Below are 23,134 nucleotides of genomic sequence, written 5' to 3'. Positions count from 1 at the left end.
GTATTGTGCAAGGCCTGAACCAGTGGACACAAGCAACAGGTAACAGGAGCAGGCACATAGGACCCTAATGACAGGAATGATCTGAACACACACACACACCCACATGTGCACGCACACACACCCACATGCACAATGTGTCATCATCAAAGAGTTAACAAATCAATAATCAAATTATTGTTGTTGAAAATGAGCAGATAATAACCACAGCAGGTCTGTTGTGTCTTGTTCTCTCCATCAGATTCCTGTGAACTCAAACTGGACAGAAACACAGCAAACAGAGAAATTGTCCTGTGTGATGACAACAGGAAGGTGACAGCAGTGACAGAGGAGCAGCCATATCCTGATCACCCAGAGAGGTTTGACTCCTGGAGACAGATCCTGTGTAGTGATGGTCTGACTGGTCGCTGCTACTGGGAGATCAAGTGGGAGGGAAAGGTTTATATGGGAGTGACTTACAAAGGAATCAGCAGGAAAGGAGACAATTATGACTCTGTTCTTGGATATAATGACAAGTCCTGGACTCTGACCTGCTATGATGGTGGTTTCTATGCGTGGCACAACAACAAATATACAGCCATTCCTGCCCCCCCCTCTAACAGAGTGGCAGTGTATCTGGACTGGCCTGCTGGCTCTCTGTCCTTCTACAGCGTCTCCTCTGACACACTGATCCACCTCCACACCTTCAACAACACCTTCACTGAGCCTCTGTACCCGGGGTTCAGGATTTGGGAATATGGCTCCACAGTGTCTCTGTGTGACATTTGAGGAGTGAAAGTCGCCTCCTGTGTGGAGAAACACTCACACTGCTGATCAAAGACATCTGCTTTGATATGATAGCTCTCCACACGGTCAAAAAGCCTGAAATAACAGACAGCGATGATAGACTGAGTGACAGACTCAGGAGACCACAAAAGCAGCCAAAAAGGAAGTGAGACAGCCACACAGGCCACAGTGCACACATAGACCCCAGTACACACACAGGCCTCAGCACTGGAGAAGGCCACATTACAGCCCAGACAAGACAGAGAGAGTTCCTCAAAATCCAAAGCACAAGAACATCGAGGAAAACACAGAATCCCCACAACCCCATTCGACCACTGAGGATCCAGAAAGCAGTGGAAAACCAGAACTGCTCATCGAATACGACACCAACATGTCACCAGTTCCCAAGTTATCATGTCCAGCAGGAGAAACAAGCCCACAGAGGAAAACACCCAGAGAACACCAAGTCCAGCCTGGGAGACAACGCCCCAGGAGGAAACTCACCAAGAGGATAACAGTCAGAGGAGACAATGGAGGTTAAATAGAAATGTGAGTAAATAGAGTCACAGTTAAACAGAGATAAGTATCCCACTAACATGTAACAACAGAATGTAGGACTAACATGTTGAGAATAATCACAAAATCTAATGTTGATTATTATACCAGTGATGAAGTGACTACAATGAATATTCATAATGAATGTAACCTTGGTTGTATGATTGCATTTGATTGATCAATATGTGTTTATGGAAAATAACAATAAAGAGTCTAATATTGATTGTTTTACAAAATAATCATTTACATTCAGTGTCCACTTCATCAACTCCACCTGTACTAATCCAATCCAGCTGTTGTGCCATAAAGTTTGCACTCCTGCTGCCTATAATGCTCAGCTTGTCTTGTTGTCACGGTAACAGAGGTGTTCATTCACTTCTATGTTTGGCATTGAGCTCATAGTTAGTGCTGCTGTTGGACTGAACTGCACTTTACTGACAGCTGTTTCCACTATTCTGTCCCCCTCATGTATATAAAAAGGGAGGACAAAAAATGAGAAACACCTCTGAATATAAAGTCGTCCAGTACAAGATCTCTGTAAACTACAACCTCAGTAATAATTAATTGTAGACATCCTCCACACTGTCAACAGAAACTGAACATTATAAAAGGCAGAAATTATGGCAGAGCTGTTGCACTGAACTGCATTAGATTGGGGAAAGTGGACACTGAGTGTATAAGTAAGAATGTAAATACAGATTTGGTGTTAAAAGTATGAATCATTATTCTGTGTAGTTAATAGAGAAGTGAAAGTATTATGTAAAGTACTGGAGAGACCAGGTGGACAAAGAGCAAAAGTCAAGTACCTAAAAATACTTCACATAGACATTAATAGGCTGGTCATAGCCCATGTCCTGGGCCGGACTAAACAAATAGTTAATCTCTGCTCATGTCCAGAACAAACTGCAAGACTTAAGTATCCTTATTACAGGCCTATAAGAGTGATAATAAATGAGCTGTCACACTGTGAGATGGTCATCCCAATTTTCTCACACTGTCAGTCTTTCGGCTTATCTGTGGACTCAAGACCGTGACAACGGCCGTCTCTGAACCTCCCTCACAGTGCGACATAGGACCACCGTTTTGGAGCCAAGATCAAAGATTTCTTTCACGACGGTCAACTTTGGTCTGGGACGGTCCAAAATCGCAGTGTATACCAGGCATAAGGTGATATAATAAACCAATTCACTGCTTCAGATTTTGAGTTCATTCAGAGTTATTTCACAGAGTTATTGAATAAGCAAAACTGTGGAAGAGGACCATCAGTCCGGTGGGTTTTCAGCCAGACTCCATTCCATCAGCCTGTCCAGCTGAATCACTGCTGCTGTCACAGGTGTGGAGCGCTGCTGGCCTCATAGTGAGGCTGCTACTTCAGCATCCAGCTCAGTCTGCTGCTTCTTCCTCCTTAGGAGATCTTCCTGCTCCTCCAAAGCGTGCTTCTCCTCTAAAGTAGCCACACGAGCCATGAGTGCAGCCCTGTCCGCCTCTGAGGAAGTCAAAGATTTACTGGTTTTGGAGTTTTTCTGACGTGACCGTTTACTGACATAACATCTGAACCACTGTCATGAGTTTCAACACTAACCTCCTGTCTATCATTGTCACTGTCATCAGCAGCAGGATGACAGTTCTTAGTAGTCTCTCATTTTGTAAACTGAGATGTTAATTTAACAGAGCATTTTGTCACTGTGCCTGTTGCAAGTTCTCTTGCACGCACAAGTTGAGCCTCATTCACCACCAGTTTATCATGGGTTATTATCATGGGTTATTTGATGGTGGAGGAAGATGGGGGAGACAGGAGAGGGAGGAGGTGACATGCAGCAGGTGGCCTGAGTTCAGATTTGAACCCAGGACCCTGCGATCAGGGCATGTGGAGCACACTCTTATCCGGTGGGCTACCGGGGCGAGCCCTCTTCTGTATTCATAGGAAGTCATCGGCTTAATTAGTCCTCAAAATGACAGTTTGTTTAAATCAACTGCAACCAGCACATTGTATTTCTGATTTTAATGTGCGCGCACAATTTATTCCATGGCCATGTTTGTCACATACCCCAAACGCTGGCCGTCATAGGTGCTCTGACGTCCCAATCTCTGGTGCTTGGTGTTCCAGTGACACTCCAGTAGCTCCAGTGCAGCTCCAGTTTAGCCAGTAGAAGACCGACGCTGGCGGATGAATCCACCGCAGCATAGCAGTTGTCCAACGACGAGCTCTGTTGATTCACAATGAAGCAACACCTGAATCCAGATGATCCAAACTGAAGCAGGTTTTCACCTCATTGGAGCGACAAAGTCTTATAGAGCTGAGCCTCTTCAGCTGCTTCTTCTCCTGTCTGACTTCCTCCCTAAATCAAACCAACAAATGAATTTCCACTGGATTTTAACAGCAGCTCATAAACGGCCAGAGTTTTCTGCAGATAATAAAATGCTGCATTCATGACAGAGCCACAGCAATGCTCAGACATATTCCTCTCAAAAACTTCGTTATTTTTTTTTTTTATTTCAAATAATTCCTGAACTCACAGCCAGAGACCTCACCTGAGACCCTGCAGCGCCACCTGCTGCTAGATTCCCCTCATTAAATGATGCATCACATTCACAAACACATCAGGATGCTGTGGCTAACTTTTCATAGAAATTATATTGATGTAAAAATGAACCGGCCTCTAATAACTCAGCTGGTGATCCAGTCGTGAAAAAGAGCGGCGGGTATGAAGTTTATTAAACATCAAAGATGGAGACTGTTGGCTCAGCTGTGATTCCAGAACATTCTTAACTTAGCTCAGTTCTTACTTACACTTTGCTTCTTCTTCATAAAGAACCCGATGTTCTCCATATTGTTCTCTTCTTGGTTTGATGTTCAAACTGAGACGTTCAAACCGAGAAATAAAAAATAGCTCTGCAATCAGTTACAGAAAATTTAACTGTAAACTCAGCATATGAAAAATTTATAGAAATATTTAATTCAATCTTCACAAAATGTTTTCCACTGGTTGCTCTGTCTGTTCATAGTGGAAAAAAAAAAATACTATAACCCTTGGTTTTCTGCTGGGTTGGAAAAGTCCTCCAAACTTAAAAATAAACAGAAAATGTCTTTTCTCACCAACCCCTTAAATTTGGCTACTTATAAATCTCATAAAAATAAATACACCCATCTCCTTAGAGCTGCCAAGAAACGGTTCCACAGTGATCAGTTTACAAAGTCTGAAAAGAATATCAAGGCTACATGGAAAGTTATTAATCAGTTACTTCAAAGAAAAAAAGCCTCAACTCAATTTCCTTCAACCTTTAACGATAGAAATTCTACTCTTAATGATCCAAATGATATAGCCTGAAAGTTTTCTTTTCTAGTGTTGGTGCATCTTTTACTACAAAAATAGCTGATACAAAACACAACCCATTAGAGTATATAAAAGGTTATTTTCCATCCCTTGCTAATTTGATTTGCCTGACTCTAAAGAGGTTAATGACATTATAATGGGATTAAAAATATCTGCACCTGGTCATGATGGTATTTGTGCTTCCTTAATTAAAGAAAACATTTCTTCTACTATTGAGCCTTTAACATTTATCTTTGCATTGTCCATGGAAACTGGTACCATACCTCATGATTTAAAAATAGCCAAAGTCATTCTGTTGTTTAAAACAGGTGATCCAGGATCCTTTACAAACTATCGACCAATTTCTATATTGCCTTGTTTTTCAAAGATTTTAGAAAAACTAGTGTACAAAAGAATCCTGGAACACTTGAAAACACACAATATTTTTTATAATCATCAATATGGGTTTCGTAAAAATCATTCAACTTATATGGCACTCTTAGAACTTACTGATAGAATACATGCAGCATTAGATGATAACGAATTTGCAATAAGTGTATTTTTACACCTTTCTAAAGCGTTTGACACCGTAGACCACTCTATTTTGCTTTTGAAATTGTTTAGATATGGTTTTCATGGTAATATTCACAAGTGGCTCAGTAATTATGTTCACAATAGAAACCAATATGTTCTTATTAATGGTCACGAGTCACAAAGAAATACAATACAATATGGTGTACCTCAAGGGTCCATTTTAGGACCTTTATTATTTCTTGTTTATATTAATGACCTTGCAGCAGTATCTAACACCAATGCCTTTCTTCTTTGCAGATGATACCAGCATTTTTGTCTCAAATAGAAATTCAACACCTCTCATCAGAGACCTAAATCACGATCTCAGGATTTACTCAACATGGTTTCATTAAACTTTCATTAAATGTCAAGAAGTCCAATTTCATGCTATTTGCTGGGAATAGGAAATATGACAGTGAACAAATTAAACTTCATATTCATACTGAAGAAATAGTTAAAGTTTCAACAACATGTTTTTGGACATTCTAATTGATGATAAACTCTCTTGGAGAGAACAGGTTGGTTTTGTCTGCAAAAAGCTCACAAAATCGCTTGGGATTTTAAGAAAAATAAGAGATTTTGTACACAGTTCATGTTTTCTTATATTATATTATTCTTTAATTTATCCGTATCTAACACAAGCACTTTTCCGTCTTATATGCACAAAATATTAAAAGCTTTTTGTTAGAATAGCAACTTTTTCCAAGGCTATTGCTCCAAGTGCACCTCTCTTTTTTAAATTGAAACTGTTAACTATCTTTGATGTCAATGTTCTTCAAGTCTGTACATTTGTTTTTCAAGTGAAACATAAGACTGATGATTTACCTCTTGGTAATTCTCAATTCCATAATTATTCAACTCGACAAGCCAAAAATCTTCATCTTCCACTGTATAAAACATCCTATGGTCAATTCACCACGATATTAGATATCGTGGTGTTATTATGTGGAATAACTATGAACATTTAACTGATTCTTCTCTGTCGTTGTCCATATACAAAAAGAAACTTAAAAATGTTCTTCTGTTCTTGATTTAGAAAAATAGAACCACTTAATATCTTTTTCTTTTTTACATGATATTTTCAACTTGAACATTTAATATGTATTTGTGAGTTTTGTATTGTGTGTATTTTAACAATAGTATATTTTCTTGGGTGTGGATTTCATATAAGCCTCTATAAGTTTCTAACCACACCTCACACATATTTTTCTTGTTTTTTTTTTTGTTTGTTTTGTTTTGTTTTGTTTTGTTTTTTCTTTATTTTCGTTCCCCGCCTTTCTTTTTTGTATGAGTAGGCTACATGTGTGAAACAAATAAACTAAACTAAACTAAACTAAACTAACCGTGACGTTTGAGCGACGAACGCAAGCTAGCAAACGTTACGGCTGGAGTTTAAAAATTAAACGGACTGATATCGGCTCTGTCCAAAGAAGACCTTAGTTTTTAAAAAAAAAAAAAAAAAAAAAAAGCTGTGATGATTGAATCATAAATCGTCGATGTTTTAAACCAGAAACACCGACCGTTAAATTCAAATCTCCTGCCGCTCGCGTCGTCTTGCAGAACAGAAGCTGACGTCAGCGCTGCTGCTAGGCAACAGCTGCGTAGCGCAGGCTGACGGTTGCCATGTCGGTAATCCCCCTTATGTTGTGCTTCACCTCTCCGTCTCTGTAAAGAACAGCGCACTTTTTGTACAAAACACACAAACCTGGCAACTCAGTCTGCTTAGAGTTCCCAGCAGCCGCTCACAGGCCTGAAACAACCAGAACTGATGACAGAAATATAAAATATGTGGGCAGGGAATATTTATCAGTTCCTTGACATTGGTAGAGACCGTGCACATCCAAATCTGCGTCCATGTAATACGCTAATAAGTGTTGTTGTTATTGTTATTATTTATTTATTTATTTATTTATTTATTTATTTATTTAAGTTTGTGTTATTTAGGGGTGCTGAGATGAAGTGTAGGTGGTCTTGAGCGTCCCTAAAACAGTGAAAACTTAATGTCACTATCTTGTGCTTATGTCTATGGTTACAATAGGCCTACTGATCAGCATTGTCATGACCTTTCTAAATATGATCATCTTCGCTTTGAAGAGTTTCCTCTTCAGGGTTTTACAGTTCAGTCGCAGCTTTACGGCTCCTGGTCCTTTGGAGCACAGTTTCTCAAATGGGGGTAGGCTAAGCGTACCCCTGGGGTACTTGGAGGAACTCCAGGGGTACGTGAGATTTTTTTTTTTTTTTTTAATTATACAACACGTAGATCCAACCGAGCAATCTGATTGGTCAGACGTTTAGAATGTGCTCCAATGAACATGACAGCACGGCTAAATATTAGGCTACTCCGCCTAGGCCTATATCGTATTGCCCGGGTCTGTGGGGTTTTCATGGCAACACGAAACGTTTCACTGAAACCGGCATCAAAAGCCACTCTCAGCTTTGTTAGCCTGCATGATGGACCGTTTTGTCAATTTTGATTTTTTTCGGCGACCTTCGTTTGGATAAATGGCTGAACGAGGAAGACAGGACAACAGAAAAAGCCGAGACACGCGAGAGCAAGGGCGGACTGGCGTACGGGGAAACCGGGGATTTCTCCGTTGGGCCGAGCAAAAGAAAAAGAAAAAGAAAAAGAAAGGGGAAAAAGTCTAGCGCAACAGCCAACGGCGTTGGCGCCTGTTGTGAAAAGGGTTCCCAGTCCAACCCTGCGCCAGAGTGATGAGTGAAGAGCTGGATCAGCTGAGAGATCAGGAAATGAAGCCGGTACGGCCCGGTCAACGTCTTGGGCCGTCAAATGTCTACAAGACTACCTGACAAACACGGGCAAACAGCTGATTTCTCACCTGTAAGTAAAGAAGAGCTGAACAAGATCCTCCATAAATTTTATGGAGCTTTAAACGCCATAAGAGCTTTGAGCTTTCTATAATAAAGAGAATGAAGTGCCTCAGGAGATTCAAAACCACGGACAGTACCTGCGGAGGCAGATTCAGCACCATGGACAGTACCTGCCGAGGCAGATTCAGCACCACGAACAGTACCTGCTGAGACAGATTCAGCACCACGGACAGTACCTGGCGAGGCAGATTCAGCACCACGAACAGTACCTGCTGAGACAGATTCAGCACCACGGACAGTAGCTACCTGCCGAGGCAGATTCAGCACCACGAACAGTACCTGCTGAGACAGATTCAGCACCACGGACAGTAGCTACCTGCTGAGGCAGATTCAGCACCACAGACAGTACCTGCTGAGACAGATTCAGCACCACGGACAGTACCCGCTGAGTCAGATTCAGCACCACGGACAGTACCTGTAAGATTTCCCACAGAGATGTGCGGCTATAACCTGTGGCGGTTCTGCCTATGTTGTCGCCCTTGGCGATATTACTGCCTTGCGCCCTTCCATGTTACTTCTCCTAAAGTCTGAGAACCACTGCCTTGGAGGAATGGATGTGCTGTGCATGACGAGCTCCTCAGCTGTGACAAACTGCTTTCTCTCCTGTACATCTTCCACTTGTGCTTTGGCTGCTTCCTCTATCAAGACAACAAACTGGAGCTCTTCACCATCTCATATCAAAATGACCTCAGACTTTTTCAGCTACAAGGAAATCAATCCTGCACTCACAACGCGTCTTAAATGGCTTGTTCATCCTTATTTTACAGTAAGAGGTGTTTTAATTTGAAAAGCCCTGTGAATGTGACTGTGTGTGTGTGTGTGTGTGTGTGCTGCAGCTCTGCTCAGCTGCCCAGGGACTGCGGCTGCAAATCAGCTGGGAAGTTTGATCTCCGGACAGAGCATCAAGCGTCTTTTCTGTCTCTGCCTGTAACTCAGCATGGACCCTGTAAAATAAATGCACCAGCAGCAGAGGAGCAGTCGGAACAGCACCAGCAGCACGTAGACCGCCACCTTATGGCCAAAAATATATTGCATCCCTAAACAAATTGATTTGCAATGTCTCTTTATTGGATTACAGTGAAAACTCGTAGCGCCTGGGGATTCAAAGAACAGCACCGTCATTTGAGTCTGTATACATTATTATTATTATTATTATTATTATTATTATTATTATTATCAGTATTATTATTATCAGTATTATTATTAAAAAGAACAAGGAACAAATGAAGTAATGTGATTTAAAACGCAGTAAAATAGATTAAAAAGGTGTTAAATAAGTGTTTGTTTGTTTTTTATTTTCCTGTAGTAATGCAGTTACATGCACAACAATCAAATATACTCAAAAGGGGGTCGAATATGTTATTAACAGCAAATGGGGAGAGGGCAGCATATTTAGGAGCTTGCTCGTTAAGATTCAAACGGACTGGGATTCTTGTCATGAGAAATATTTTTAAACTGTAAACAATATTGGCGCTGGAATGAAAACATCTTGAAACGATGGATTTGAAATCCATCTGTGTCTCCCAGGTGAGAGGTGTGGTGTTCAAGTTTATATTGTCTGGACGGAGGGAAAGGATTGAGAGAAGTTCCCTTCATGTCCACTTGGTGGCGCTCCTGCTCCGTAAACAGAATGGAAAGTGAAATCAGAGCCTCATCCTGCTCTGAATCCGCCGTGCCGCTCCCTCTGTGCTCAAAGTGCAGATTGTCCAGTTGACTCCAAAGTGTCCTGTGTTAGCAGCCGCTGTGTGGAAACAGGAAGTTGACTCTTTTTAATGGGAGTTGTGTGAAAGTGCTCAGCAGTCAGAAAGTGAACAGGAGAGCAGAGCAGAGACTGTGAAGCAGCTGGACTCCACTGGACTCCCCGCTCTCACTACAGGTGAGGACAGGCCGCTGTGTGTGTGTGTGTGTGTGTGTGTGTGTGTGTGTGTGTGTGTGTGTGTGTGTGTGAACCTCTCCTGGTTGCAAGACGTTTGTTTTGTCTACTTTCTCTCTCTCTCTCTGTTTATCGTCTACCTCGCTCTCTCTGCGCCCCCCACTCTCTCCTGATACGCGCCTCTCAGGAAGGTAACCTTGGATTTGCGAAACTCTCGCGATGCCGTCAGTATTAACGTTGGTATCAAGGCAGAGTGAAGTGCCACTGTTTTTAATCTAGTGTGCATGCGCGAATTTCGCAAATCTAAGGTTACCATCTACACACGATCCTCTGAGACTGACTCCATGAGGAAAGTGACATCACTCTCAGATCAACAGTACACACACACACACACACACGCACACACAGGGCTGACGCTGTGACGCAGAACAGGATTTTCATGTTTCCCTGTCTTAAATGTTCATTGGGTCATAATTTTCAACACAGATCATGACATAATCAACTTTATCTAAAATGTTTAAATTGTTTTTCTTTCTTCTTTTTTTTTTTTTTTAAATTATTATTGATGACCCAAGTCAGAGTCAGGGAGTGTGATCTGAGTTCATTTCAACAGTAAAAAATACAGAAACAACCAGACAACAACAGACACTGCCACTGACACACCAGGAGAGGAAAACATCACCTGTTGTTTCACCTGCTATATTACTTTTACACTTTGTAACATCTAGAACGATCACCTACTATTTTCATACTAACCCTGTGAAACATGAGCATTTGCAGCTTGAAAAAAAAAGCAAGAAATTAGTAATCAATTTTTGGTTTATTTTTTTCTTCTAAACAGGCTTAAAATTTTGTCTGTCATACCTTGACCTGGATATAACACCTATCAGACGTCACAGCAACATCACGTGACCATTCACAAATTTACCCCTTGGAAAGTAAAAGTAAAACAAAGTGAATTTTGTTTAGATGATGAAATGAAACTTTTCTGCCTGTCAGTTGTGGTCAGTCCATGTGTGAAGAGTCCCAGAGGATTCAAAGTCCTCTGTAGATGAAGCTGCTCAGTGGGTTTGATGTAAAGGGCGGCTGCTCTGAGTGTTACGTCCACTCTGTATATGTGACATGGTGCTGACAGGAAGACAGCACACATCCTGTCATGGAAAGCTTGTTGTCATCAATCAGCCGCTGTGTTTGTGTCAAGGTGTTGGCTCTGCTATGGAACCGGCTGGGAAGAGAGAGAGGAGGTTCCCCGCCTCTAGAACCACTCTGTCTGGAGAACATGACAGCCAGACCAAAGCTCAGAGGTAAGACGAGGATCTCTGACTGTCCATGACTGTTCTCCATCTCAGAGCTCAGCAGGCAAATCAGCACAGCAGCATTATTCACAGGAAAAGCTCTGTGTGTGTTGTGTTGAAGGCCTGAAACTGAACCTGAACCTGAACCTGAACCTGAACCTGAACCTGAGCCCAGTTGTGTGTCCATGAAGAGTGACCGGTCTATGGATAATCGTAAAGACTTCAAAAGCAGAAAGCACTCTGTGGATCATGGGTAATTATTTCAAACTGATGATAAAACAGATGTTTTTTCTGTTTTCAGATTTCAGATGTGTGTGTGTCCTCCACAGAGTCCACCAGCAGAGCTCAGAGGTTCCCAGTGCTCAGTCTGCCCAGCAGCATCAAACAGACCTGGCCTCCATATTTATGGTGTGTAAATGTACAACAACATACCAACTGAAAAACAACCATTCTGCTCAGAATCGTCTCCGTGCTGCTCTCTTTACATCTTTCAGCCTCTTTGACCTGGATTTGATTTGGTGTTTTGTGTCCAGATTTTAATGTGGAAGTCTGATTCTTTTATTTTTCTGTTGCAGCTGCTGGAGGAGAACATGGTCACCTTTGTGAAGAAGGAGCTGAAAAACCTCCAGAGGTCTCTGAGTCCAGATTACCCAGAATGCTTGGAGAGGCAGAGGGAGGATGAGGAGGTGTTGGACGGTGAGGAGGAAGAGCAGAGGTGGAGCAGCAGAGAGGCTTTTCTGCAGATCACACTGCACTTCCTGAGGAGAATGAAGCAGGAGGAGCTGGCTGAGCGTCTGCAGAGCAGTAAGAGGCTTTCAACTCCTTTAACAGGATGGAAAGGAGGGATGATGGGAAAATGGAAATGTTTGTATTTCTACCCTCTGCTGTAATTAAATTAAAGGTGAGATTAAAGGTGGAATGAGCACAATCCCCACAGGTAACCTGGTTAAAGTGTTGGTTTGTTAATTTTTGTGTAAAAATCAGAACAAAAAGTTCACATGAAAAATGCTGCTTTTCACATTTGGCCGCACACAGTCAGGACTAATTTTTCCACCAGCAGTTATGAGGTAAATCACTATCAAGGATAATCTGGAACTTTCCATAACCTGGCACTCCTCAGGATCTGCTTTTTGTTTCCTCTTTCTATTGAATGAGGAACCAACCATGAGGGACATGAAGTGCCCAGAATAAAATCTTAGCCTTAATCTGTTTTTAATCTTGCTTCATTTTTTCCCCTCTATTTGGCTGTGCACTCGATGCCCAGATCTACTTAACTCTGAGATTTTAAATTCAGTTTTTCACTTAAACCAGCCAAGTTGAGCTCCGCTGAACGCCAAAATACTTAAATTAGATTATATCAGCCTCTGACACTTTTTACAAATGAGTATTAGATCCACATAGGGAGGTGGTCGGGGTGGATGGTGGGCGCACAAGACACAGGACCTTAAATGCACGACACCAGCCATTGCTGTGAGACAGTGTGAAGCGAGACAGATTTGGTATCGTGTCACAGAGACTGCAGCTCAGTTCCCAAACCTGACCTTTTTTGTACCTACTTTTCCTGACTCCATACCATTTCCTTTCTTCCATAATGTTGTAAGACACTTAAAATAACCATGTTTTAGAGGAAGTAATTGGACAGAAAAACTAGACTGTTTTGTAGCTGCTGGCTGAAGCAATATTGGTCAGTACAGGACCAGTTTCAAACATTTTTAGTCCCTATCAATCATTTGGACCCCAAAAGGTGGACAAATAGGGCTCAGGCTGAAAAATACCAGTGTTATCCTTTAACCATGTCATTGAACTGTTGTCATGGAAATGATTTCAGATAAACTCTTAGAGTTGAAAAGTGTCAATAGATACTTTTACCAAGAAATACTAAGATTACATTTAATACAATATCCATTTGTTTGTTTTTTCTTTTTTTTTTTTTTTTCCACTCAGAAACTCTCACAGGGTGCCAACATGAACTCAGATCTAACCTGAAGAAGAAGTTTGAATGCTTGTTTGAGGGAATTGCTAAAGCAGGAAACCCAACACCTCTGAATCAGATCTACACAGAGCTGTACATCACAGAGGGAGAGAGTGGAGAGCTCAATGAGGAACATGAGGTCAGATGGATTGAAACAGTATCCAGGAAACCAGCCAGACCAGAAACACCAATCAAATGTGAAGACATCTTTAAACCTTTACCTGGAACAGATCAACCAATCAGAGCAGTGATGACAAAGGGAGTGGCTGGCATTGGGAAAACAGTCTTAACACAGAAGTTCACTCTGGACTGGGCTGAACACAAAGCCAACCAGCATGTCCACTTCACATTTCCATTCACTTTCAGAGAGCTGAATCTGCTGAGAGGGAAAAGGTTGAGCTTGGTGGAACTTCTTCATCACTTCTTCACTGAGACCAAAGAAGCAGGAATCAGCAGGTTTGAGCAGTTCCAGGTTGTGTTGATCTTTGACGGTCTGGATGAGTGTCGACTTCCTCTGGACTTCAAGAACAACCAGATCCTGACTGATGTTACAGAGTCCACCTCAGTGGACGTTCTGCTGACAAACCTCATCAAGGGGAACCTGCTTCCCTCTGCTTGCCTCTGGATAACCGCACGACCTGCAGCGGCCAATCAGATCCCTCCTGAGTGTGTTGGCATGGTGACAGAGGTGAGAGGCTTCACTGACCCACAGAAGGAGGAATACTTCAGGAAGAGATTCACAGATAAGAAGCAGGCCAGCAGAATCATCTCCCACATCAAGACGTCACGAAGCCTCCACATCATGTGCCACATCCCAGTCTTCTGCTGGATCACTGCTACAGTTCTGGAGGATGTGTTGAAAACCAGTGAGGGAGGAGACCTGCCCAAGACCCTGACTGAGATGTACATCCACTTCCTGGTGGTTCAGTCCAAAGTGCAGAACATCAAGTATCATGGGAGAGATGAGACAGATCCTGTCTGGACTCCAAAGACCAGGGAGATGATCCTGTCTCTGGGAAAACTGGCTTTTGAGGAGCTGGAGAAAGGCAACCTGATCTTCTATGAAGCAGACCTGGCAGAGTGTGGCATTGATATCAGAGCAGCCTCAGTGTACTCAGGAGTGTTCACACAGATCTTTAAAGAGGAGCGTGGGCTGTACCAAGACAAGGTTTTCTGCTTCGTCCATCTGAGCGTTCAGGAGTTTCTGGCTGCTGTTCATGTCTTTCTGACATTCATCAACTCTGGAGTCAATCTGCTGTCAGAAGAACAATCAACCTCCAAACTAAAACACCTCTACCAGAGTGCTGTGGACAAGGCCTTACAGAGTCCAAATGGACACCTGGACTTGTTCCTGCGCTTCCTCCTGGGTCTTTCACTGCAGACCAATCAGACTCTCCTACAAGGCCTGCTTACACAGACAGGAAGTAGCTCACAGACCAATCAGGAAACAGTCCAGTTCATCAAGGAGAAGATCAGAGACAATCCCTCTCCAGAGAGAAGCATCAACCTGTTCCACTGTCTGAATGAGCTGAATGACCATTCTCTAGTGGAGGAGATCCAACAGTACCTGAGTTCAGGACGTCTCTCCACAGACAAACTGTCTCCTGCTCATTGGTCAGCTCTGGTCTTCATCTTACTGTCATCAGAAGAAGATCTGGAGGTGTTTGACCTGAAGAAATACTCTGCTTCAGAGGAGGCTCTTCTGGGGCTGCTGCCATTGGTCAAAGCCTCCAGGAAATCTGTGTAGGTTTATAAATAACTGGGTATATTTTATACATCATATTGTAATCTCCACAAGAGAAAAAGTAAGTTTAATATTTTTGTTTTTATCTCTACTTCTTCTTCAGGCTGAGTGGCTGTAATCTGTCAGAGAGAAGCTGTGCAGCTCTGGCCTCAGTTCTCAGCTCCCAGTCCTCTAGTCTGAGAGAGCTGGACCTGAGTAACAACCAGCTGCAGGATTCAGGAGTGAAGCTTCTCTCTGCTGGACTGGAGAGTCCACACTGCAGACTGGAGGCTCTCAGGTCAGGATTCCTCAACCTGCTCAACACATGACCAGTTCAATCCTGATTTACATGCAGCTTCATGTCACTGAACAGATTCCTAACCTGTGTAGGTTTTTGTGAAAACACAAAGCAGATGATGTGGTGGACTGATTGTTTTTGTGATGGTGTGCAGGCTGTCAGGCTGTCTGCTCACACAGGAAGGCTGTGCTTCTCTGGCCTCAGCTCTGAGCTCCAACCCCTCCCATCTGAGAGAGCTGGACCTGAGCTACAATCATCCAGGAGACTCAGGAGTGAAGCTGCTCTCTGCTGGACTGGAGGATCCAACCTGGAGACTGGAGGCTCTCAGGTATGGAGAGACACACACAATGTCTTACAGAGGCCTGAGGAACATTGTTTCATGTTTAATGGTGGATATGAGTGACGTGGTCTGCTAAATCCTTCATAGGGAAGTTTATTTACTGCCCATGTTTCCATCCTCAAAGAGAATCTGCTGCTCTGACTCTGTTTCTTCCTCCAGCGTGGACCATGGTGGAGAGCAGTGGTTGAAACCAGGTCTGAGCAAGTGTAAGTGTGGATTCATTTGATTTTATTTATTTTATTGAATCACAGTGAGTGAGTTCCAGCAGAAACAGAACACACAGGGAAGCACATTCAATAACAAAGCTTCAAAAGAGAGCAGACAAGATTAAAGACAGAATGGCCCGATACAGACAACACTAACAGTGGAGGATATAACGGACCTTGAAGCCTTTGTGATCATTACTTCAAACGGTAAAACAAAGTAGACCCCTTGGACACGCCAAACCCCCAGAACAGAACAAAAAAAGGACTCTGCAACAGACACCGAAGACCCCCAAACCTCCCTGCCAGCATAAAAAAACCTGATGTCTTTGTTTCACCACGTGAGGACATCAGTCACATGCGCGACAGCCTGGAATTTGCTCAACAACAAACCACAACTTACAGACATCTCTCAAATCACTCACTGATCAGATGCAAACTGTCAGTAAAGAAAACAAACCATTCTGGACTTACAAACCCATTCCACGCGCGATAATCTCATCTTCTCAGGCATCCCAGAAAAATCACCCGATGACCCAGAATCACTAATAAACTTTCAGCTGACACTTCCACTCGACACAGTCCAAAACATCACTTTCCACAGACTTCACCGCTTCGGAAAACGCATAGACAACCCACCCAGACCCATCATCGCCAAATTTGAACATTATAAGCAAAAAGAACTGGTCAAAAGCAAAGGAAAGGAACTAAAGGCCACTACATTGGGAATGTAGTGCCCTTTAGTTCCTTATCTTGAAAGAAAATGGGAAAAACAAAAAGCATACATCTTCTTTCACAACTTCTTTTCTTTATTATGTGAGAATATATTAGCTGTAGACTTCAATACTGTTATCAATCCCTCAATGACTGCTCAAGCACATTTGGCAGCTCAAGAAACTGGCACTCCACTGAAATAATAAAACAATACATGTGTGATTATGGACCTGGCGATAGTTGGAGAATGACAAACCCATCATGAGAGAATATTCATATTTTTCTTCCCTACATCAGTCTTACTCTAGAACTGGCTATTTTCTTGTCAGTAACTCACTCACCCAACATATCAAAGAAAACACAATCCACTCAATCATACCCTGTGATCATGCTCCAGTCTCACACTCAATAAACATTAAAGCACATATTAAACTTCCTACAAGATGGCGCTTTAATACATCACTTTTACAAGACCCCAATTTCAACTCAGTGATTCGAAGACAGTCACTGTTATGGGAAATGGGTAAAGCAGTAATGCGAGGTAAAATCATTTCATATTCATCACACACACATACACACACACACACACACACACACACACACGCATGCACAAAAAAGACAACACATTAGAACAACAAATTCCACATTTAACAAACCTACATACCAGTAACCTCACTGATCAAATCTAAAATGAATTGAACCAACTTAAACCCCAACTGGAAACTATTATACGTAAGCACTCTCCTGTCAATATGCATTCTACAGGTAATATTACCCACAATCCACAGGAAATAAATAATGTTTCACATAAATTCTATAGCAGCCTGTAGTCTTCAGATCATGAAACCAGCCAATCAGATAATAGAGTTATCTAGTTACCTAGACGACCTAAAGAATAAGCAAACATTTTAGATGCACCCCACATCATTGAAGAACTCCATAAAGCACTTAAAAAATGCCAGACAATAAATCACCTGAACCCGATGGATTTCCAACTGAATACTATAAACATTTCAGTGATGTTTTATCACCACTATTTTGTCAAATAACTACAGAAATCAAAATTTAACCATCCAGCTACCATCCCTCTCATTAATCAATATCAGCCTAAAAAGTAGCACTAAAACACTCACAACCAGAATAGAGACATTCAGCCCCAATCTAATCCACCCTAACCAGACAGTCTTCATCAAAAACAGGCATGCAACAGATAACATCCGTAGACCTTTTAACTTAATCAATATATCACAACCAAAACAAAACAAAACCATAATTGTTTTTCTAGATGCTGGAAAAGCATTTGACAAAGTTAACCGGACTTTCCTATTTAGCACCCTGCACAAATTTGGTTTTGGACAGTCGTTCATCTATTGGATAAAAGTACTGTACACTTCATCTAGGGCCACAATAATCACGAATGGGGTCACTTCACCACACTTCACACTCCAGACCAGGATGCCCTCTCTCTCCATCCCTGTTTGGCATTTTTGTCGAACCACTCACAGCAGCAACACGACACAACAATAAAACTGAAGGAATTCAAGATGCCAACTCACAACATAAAATTAATCTGTATGCAGATGATATATTCTTATACTCACAAAACTCCTACTCTTTCCACTGCTTCTGTTGGGAAAATGTCGCATAATATGATCAATATGAATACCCTTGGATTAATATCATTGTGCTAGACAGTAGGAGTGTAGGCTAACGATAGATGTATTCGTATTGAAAATTTTCGATACAGGGCGTTGGGTTCGGTACAGGGCATTGGGTTCGGTACAGCACGGGTGAGTTACCACACAAATATAATAGGTAGCGGAACATAAGTTTTGTTTTCATTTATCCATATCCACCTGCAGCTACACGTCCGAAACATTAGAGGGGAGCAGTACGCCGTGGAAGCGTCTAGTCTGTCAAAGAAGAAGCATAATAATCTACACCTGATGCATGACCTGAAGCCTGAGCACTGATGTCATGGCTACGGCTAATGCTACCGAAACTGGCACTAGCGAGAAACTAGAGCTTGAAGACCGTCCCTTGCCCTTAAAATCTCCTGTTTGAGAACACTCCAGCTTCCTGGTCAAATATTGCCACAGACAAAGACAAGTGGATAAAACGAAGACAGTGTGCGGACATTGCTCAGCTGAGATCGGATACGTTCATGGCAACACGACAAACAGGCTATTTCATTTGAAACGGCGTCATCCTAGTGTGAATATCTCTGGTACAAGAAAAAAAAAAAAAAAAACACCCTAGTGCAAACGCCGCTGACTACGGCATTCAAGCAGCCTCTCCCTAGCAATTCAGATCGGGCCAAAGCTATAACAACTGCCATCGGAGTTTTTATAAATATATATTTTATATATATTATGTTTATGTCAATATTTTACCCATCGGAAAACTTATTTTATATATATTTTGTTTATAATGAGAATATTTATTGGAAAACTTATTACCAGCACTTGGCAGCAGTATTCTATTTTTTTTTTCTATATTTTGTATAATGTTACAATGAAGTTCTTAACAAACATAAATATTTAAAGCAATTTAATATTTTGCATTTTGTTCCCATATTGTTTCGAAAATGTACCAAATTGAGACCTCAAAGCCGAGGTACGTACCGAACCATGATTTTTGTGTATCGTTACACCCCCAATAGACAGGTATTGTGCAAGGCCTGAACCAGTGGACACAAGCAACAGGTAACAGGAGCAGGCACATAGGACCCTAATGACAGGAATGATCTGAACACACACACACACCCACATGTGCACGCACACACACCCACATGCACAATGTGTCATCATCAAAGAGTTAACAAATCAATAATCAAATTATTGTTGTTGAAAATGAGCAGATAATAACCACAGCAGGTCTGTTGTGTCTTGTTCTCTCCATCAGATTCCTGTGAACTCAAACTGGACAGAAACACAGCAAACAGAGAAATTGTCCTGTGTGATGACAACAGGAAGGTGACAGCAGTGACAGAGGAGCAGCCATATCCTGATCACCCAGAGAGGTTTGACTCCTGGAGACAGATCCTGTGTAGTGATGGTCTGACTGGTCGCTGCTACTGGGAGATCAAGTGGGAGGGAAAGGTTTATATGGGAGTGACTTACAAAGGAATCAGCAGGAAAGGAGACAATTATGACTCTGTTCTTGGATATAATGACAAGTCCTGGACTCTGACCTGCTATGATGGTGGTTTCTATGCGTGGCACAACAACAAATATACAGCCATTCCTGCCCCCCCCTCTAACAGAGTGGCAGTGTATCTGGACTGGCCTGCTGGCTCTCTGTCCTTCTACAGCGTCTCCTCTGACACACTGATCCACCTCCACACCTTCAACAACACCTTCACTGAGCCTCTGTACCCGGGGTTCAGGATTTGGGAATATGGCTCCACAGTGTCTCTGTGTGACATTTGAGGAGTGAAAGTCGCCTCCTGTGTGGAGAAACACTCACACTGCTGATCAAAGACATCTGCTTTGATATGATAGCTCTCCACACGGTCAAAAAGCCTGAAATAACAGACAGCGATGATAGACTGAGTGACAGACTCAGGAGGCCACAAAAGCAGCCAAAAAGGAAGTGAGACAGCCACACAGGCCACAGTGCACACATAGACCCCAGTACACACACAGGCCTCAGCACTGGAGAAGGCCACATTACAGCCCAGACAAGACAGAGAGAGTTCCTCAAAATCCAAAGCACAAGAACATCGAGGAAAACACAGAATCCCCACAACCCCATTCGACCACTGAGGATCCAGAAAGCAGTGGAAAACCAGAACTGCTCATCGAATACGACACCAACATGTCACCAGTTCCCAAGTTATCATGTCCAGCAGGAGAAACAAGCCCACAGAGGAAAACACCCAGAGAACACCAAGTCCAGCCTGGGAGACAACGCCCCAGGAGGAAACTCACCAAGAGGATAACAGTCAGAGGAGACAATGGAGGTTAAATAGAAATGTGAGTAAATAGAGTCACAGTTAAACAGAGATAAGTATCCCACTAACATGTAACAACAGAATGTAGGACTAACATGTTGAGAATAATCACAAAATCTAATGTTGATTATTATACCAGTGATGAAGTGACTACAATGAATATTCATAATGAATGTAACCTTGGTTGTATGATTGCATTTGATTGATCAATATGTGTTTATGGAAAATAACAATAAAGAGTCTAATATTGATTGTTTTACAAAATAATCATTTACATTCAGTGTCCACTTCATCAACTCCACCTGTACTAATCCAATCCAGCTGTTGTGCCATAAAGTTTGCACTCCTGCTGCCTATAATGCTCAGCTTGTCTTGTTGTCACGGTAACAGAGGTGTTCATTCACTTCTATGTTTGGCATTGAGCTCATAGTTAGTGCTGCTGTTGGACTGAACTGCACTTTACTGACAGCTGTTTCCACTATTCTGTCCCCCTCATGTATATAAAAAGGGAGGACAAAAAATGAGAAACACCTCTGAATATAAAGTCGTCCAGTACAAGATCTCTGTAAACTACAACCTCAGTAATAATTAATTGTAGACATCCTCCACACTGTCAACAGAAACTGAACATTATAAAAGGCAGAAATTATGGCAGAGCTGTTGCACTGAACTGCATTAGATTGGGGAAAGTGGACACTGAGTGTATAAGTAAGAATGTAAATACAGATTTGGTGTTAAAAGTATGAATCATTATTCTGTGTAGTTAATAGAGAAGTGAAAGTATTATGTAAAGTACTGGAGAGACCAGGTGGACAAAGAGCAAAAGTCAAGTACCTAAAAATACTTCACATAGACATTAATAGGCTGGTCATAGCCCATGTCCTGGGCCGGACTAAACAAATAGTTAATCTCTGCTCATGTCCAGAACAAACTGCAAGACTTAAGTATCCTTATTACAGGCCTATAAGAGTGATAATAAATGAGCTGTCACACTGTGAGATGGTCATCCCAATTTTCTCACACTGTCAGTCTTTCGGCTTATCTGTGGACTCAAGACCGTGACAACGGCCGTCTCTGAACCTCCCTCACAGTGCGACATAGGACCACCGTTTTGGAGCCAAGATCAAAGATTTCTTTCACGACGGTCAACTTTGGTCTGGGACGGTCCAAAATCGCAGTGTATACCAGGCATAAGGTGATATAATAAACCAATTCACTGCTTCAGATTTTGAGTTCATTCAGAGTTATTTCACAGAGTTATTGAATAAGCAAAACTGTGGAAGAGGACCATCAGTCCGGTGGGTTTTCAGCCAGACTCCATTCCATCAGCCTGTCCAGCTGAATCACTGCTGCTGTCACAGGTGTGGAGCGCTGCTGGCCTCATAGTGAGGCTGCTACTTCAGCATCCAGCTCAGTCTGCTGCTTCTTCCTCCTTAGGAGATCTTCCTGCTCCTCCAAAGCGTGCTTCTCCTCTAAAGTAGCCACACGAGCCATGAGTGCAGCCCTGTCCGCCTCTGAGGAAGTCAAAGATTTACTGGTTTTGGAGTTTTTCTGACGTGACCGTTTACTGACATAACATCTGAACCACTGTCATGAGTTTCAACACTAACCTCCTGTCTATCATTGTCACTGTCATCAGCAGCAGGACGACAGTTCTTAGTAGTCTCTCATTTTGTAAACTGAGATGTTAATTTAACAGAGCATTTTGTCACTGTGCCTGTTGCAAGTTCTCTTGCACGCACAAGTTGAGCCTCATTCACCACCAGTTTATCATGGGTTATTATCATGGGTTATTTGATGGTGGAGGAAGATGGGGGAGACAGGAGAGGGAGGAGGTGACATGCAGCAGGTGGCCTGAGTTCAGATTTGAACCCAGGACCCTGCGATCAGGGCATGTGGAGCACACTCTTATCCGGTGGGCTACCGGGGCGAGCCCTCTTCTGTATTCATAGGAAGTCATCGGCTTAATTAGTCCTCAAAATGACAGTTTGTTTAAATCAACTGCAACCAGCACATTGTATTTCTGATTTTAATGTGCGCGCACAATTTATTCCATGGCCATGTTTGTCACATACCCCAAACGCTGGCCGTCATAGGTGCTCTGACGTCCCAATCTCTGGTGCTTGGTGTTCCAGTGACACTCCAGTAGCTCCAGTGCAGCTCCAGTTTAGCCAGTAGAAGACCGACGCTGGCGGATGAATCCACCGCAGCATAGCAGTTGTCCAACGACGAGCTCTGTTGATTCACAATGAAGCAACACCTGAATCCAGATGATCCAAACTGAAGCAGGTTTTCACCTCATTGGAGCGACAAAGTCTTATAGAGCTGAGCCTCTTCAGCTGCTTCTTCTCCTGTCTGACTTCCTCCCTAAATCAAACCAACAAATGAATTTCCACTGGATTTTAACAGCAGCTCATAAACGGCCAGAGTTTTCTGCAGATAATAAAATGCTGCATTCATGACAGAGCCACAGCAATGCTCAGACATATTCCTCTCAAAAACTTCGTTATTTTTTTTTTTTATTTCAAATAATTCCTGAACTCACAGCCAGAGACCTCACCTGAGACCCTGCAGCGCCACCTGCTGCTAGATTCCCCTCATTAAATGATGCATCACATTCACAAACACATCAGGATGCTGTGGCTAACTTTCCATAGAAATTATATTG

At 42.4% G+C, this 23,134-nt stretch overlaps 2 protein-coding genes across 2 annotated transcripts; both read left to right on the top strand.

The window, feature by feature from the left end:
• Positions 1–342: 342 nt before the first annotated feature.
• LOC115356630 (neoverrucotoxin subunit alpha-like) lies at positions 343–1,708 on the top strand (the record flags this gene model as incomplete). Its single annotated transcript, XM_030047847.1, has 1 exon — positions 343–1,708. A coding segment is annotated over one exon (423 nt), but the record flags the coding sequence as incomplete, so codon positions are not given.
• Positions 1,709–19,519: 17,811 nt separating this feature from the next.
• LOC115356631 (neoverrucotoxin subunit alpha-like) lies at positions 19,520–20,885 on the top strand (the record flags this gene model as incomplete). The annotated part of the gene is made up of 1 exon (XM_030047848.1): positions 19,520–20,885. A coding segment is annotated over one exon (423 nt), but the record flags the coding sequence as incomplete, so codon positions are not given.
• Between the last annotated feature and the right edge of the window lie 2,249 nt (positions 20,886–23,134).

Source organism: Myripristis murdjan, chromosome 24, assembly GCF_902150065.1.
Source record: "Myripristis murdjan chromosome 24, fMyrMur1.1, whole genome shotgun sequence".
NCBI classification, from domain to species: domain Eukaryota; kingdom Metazoa; phylum Chordata; class Actinopteri; order Holocentriformes; family Holocentridae; genus Myripristis; species Myripristis murdjan.
Note: the sequence above shows the minus strand (reverse complement) of the source record. Positions and strands in the feature narration are given on the sequence as shown.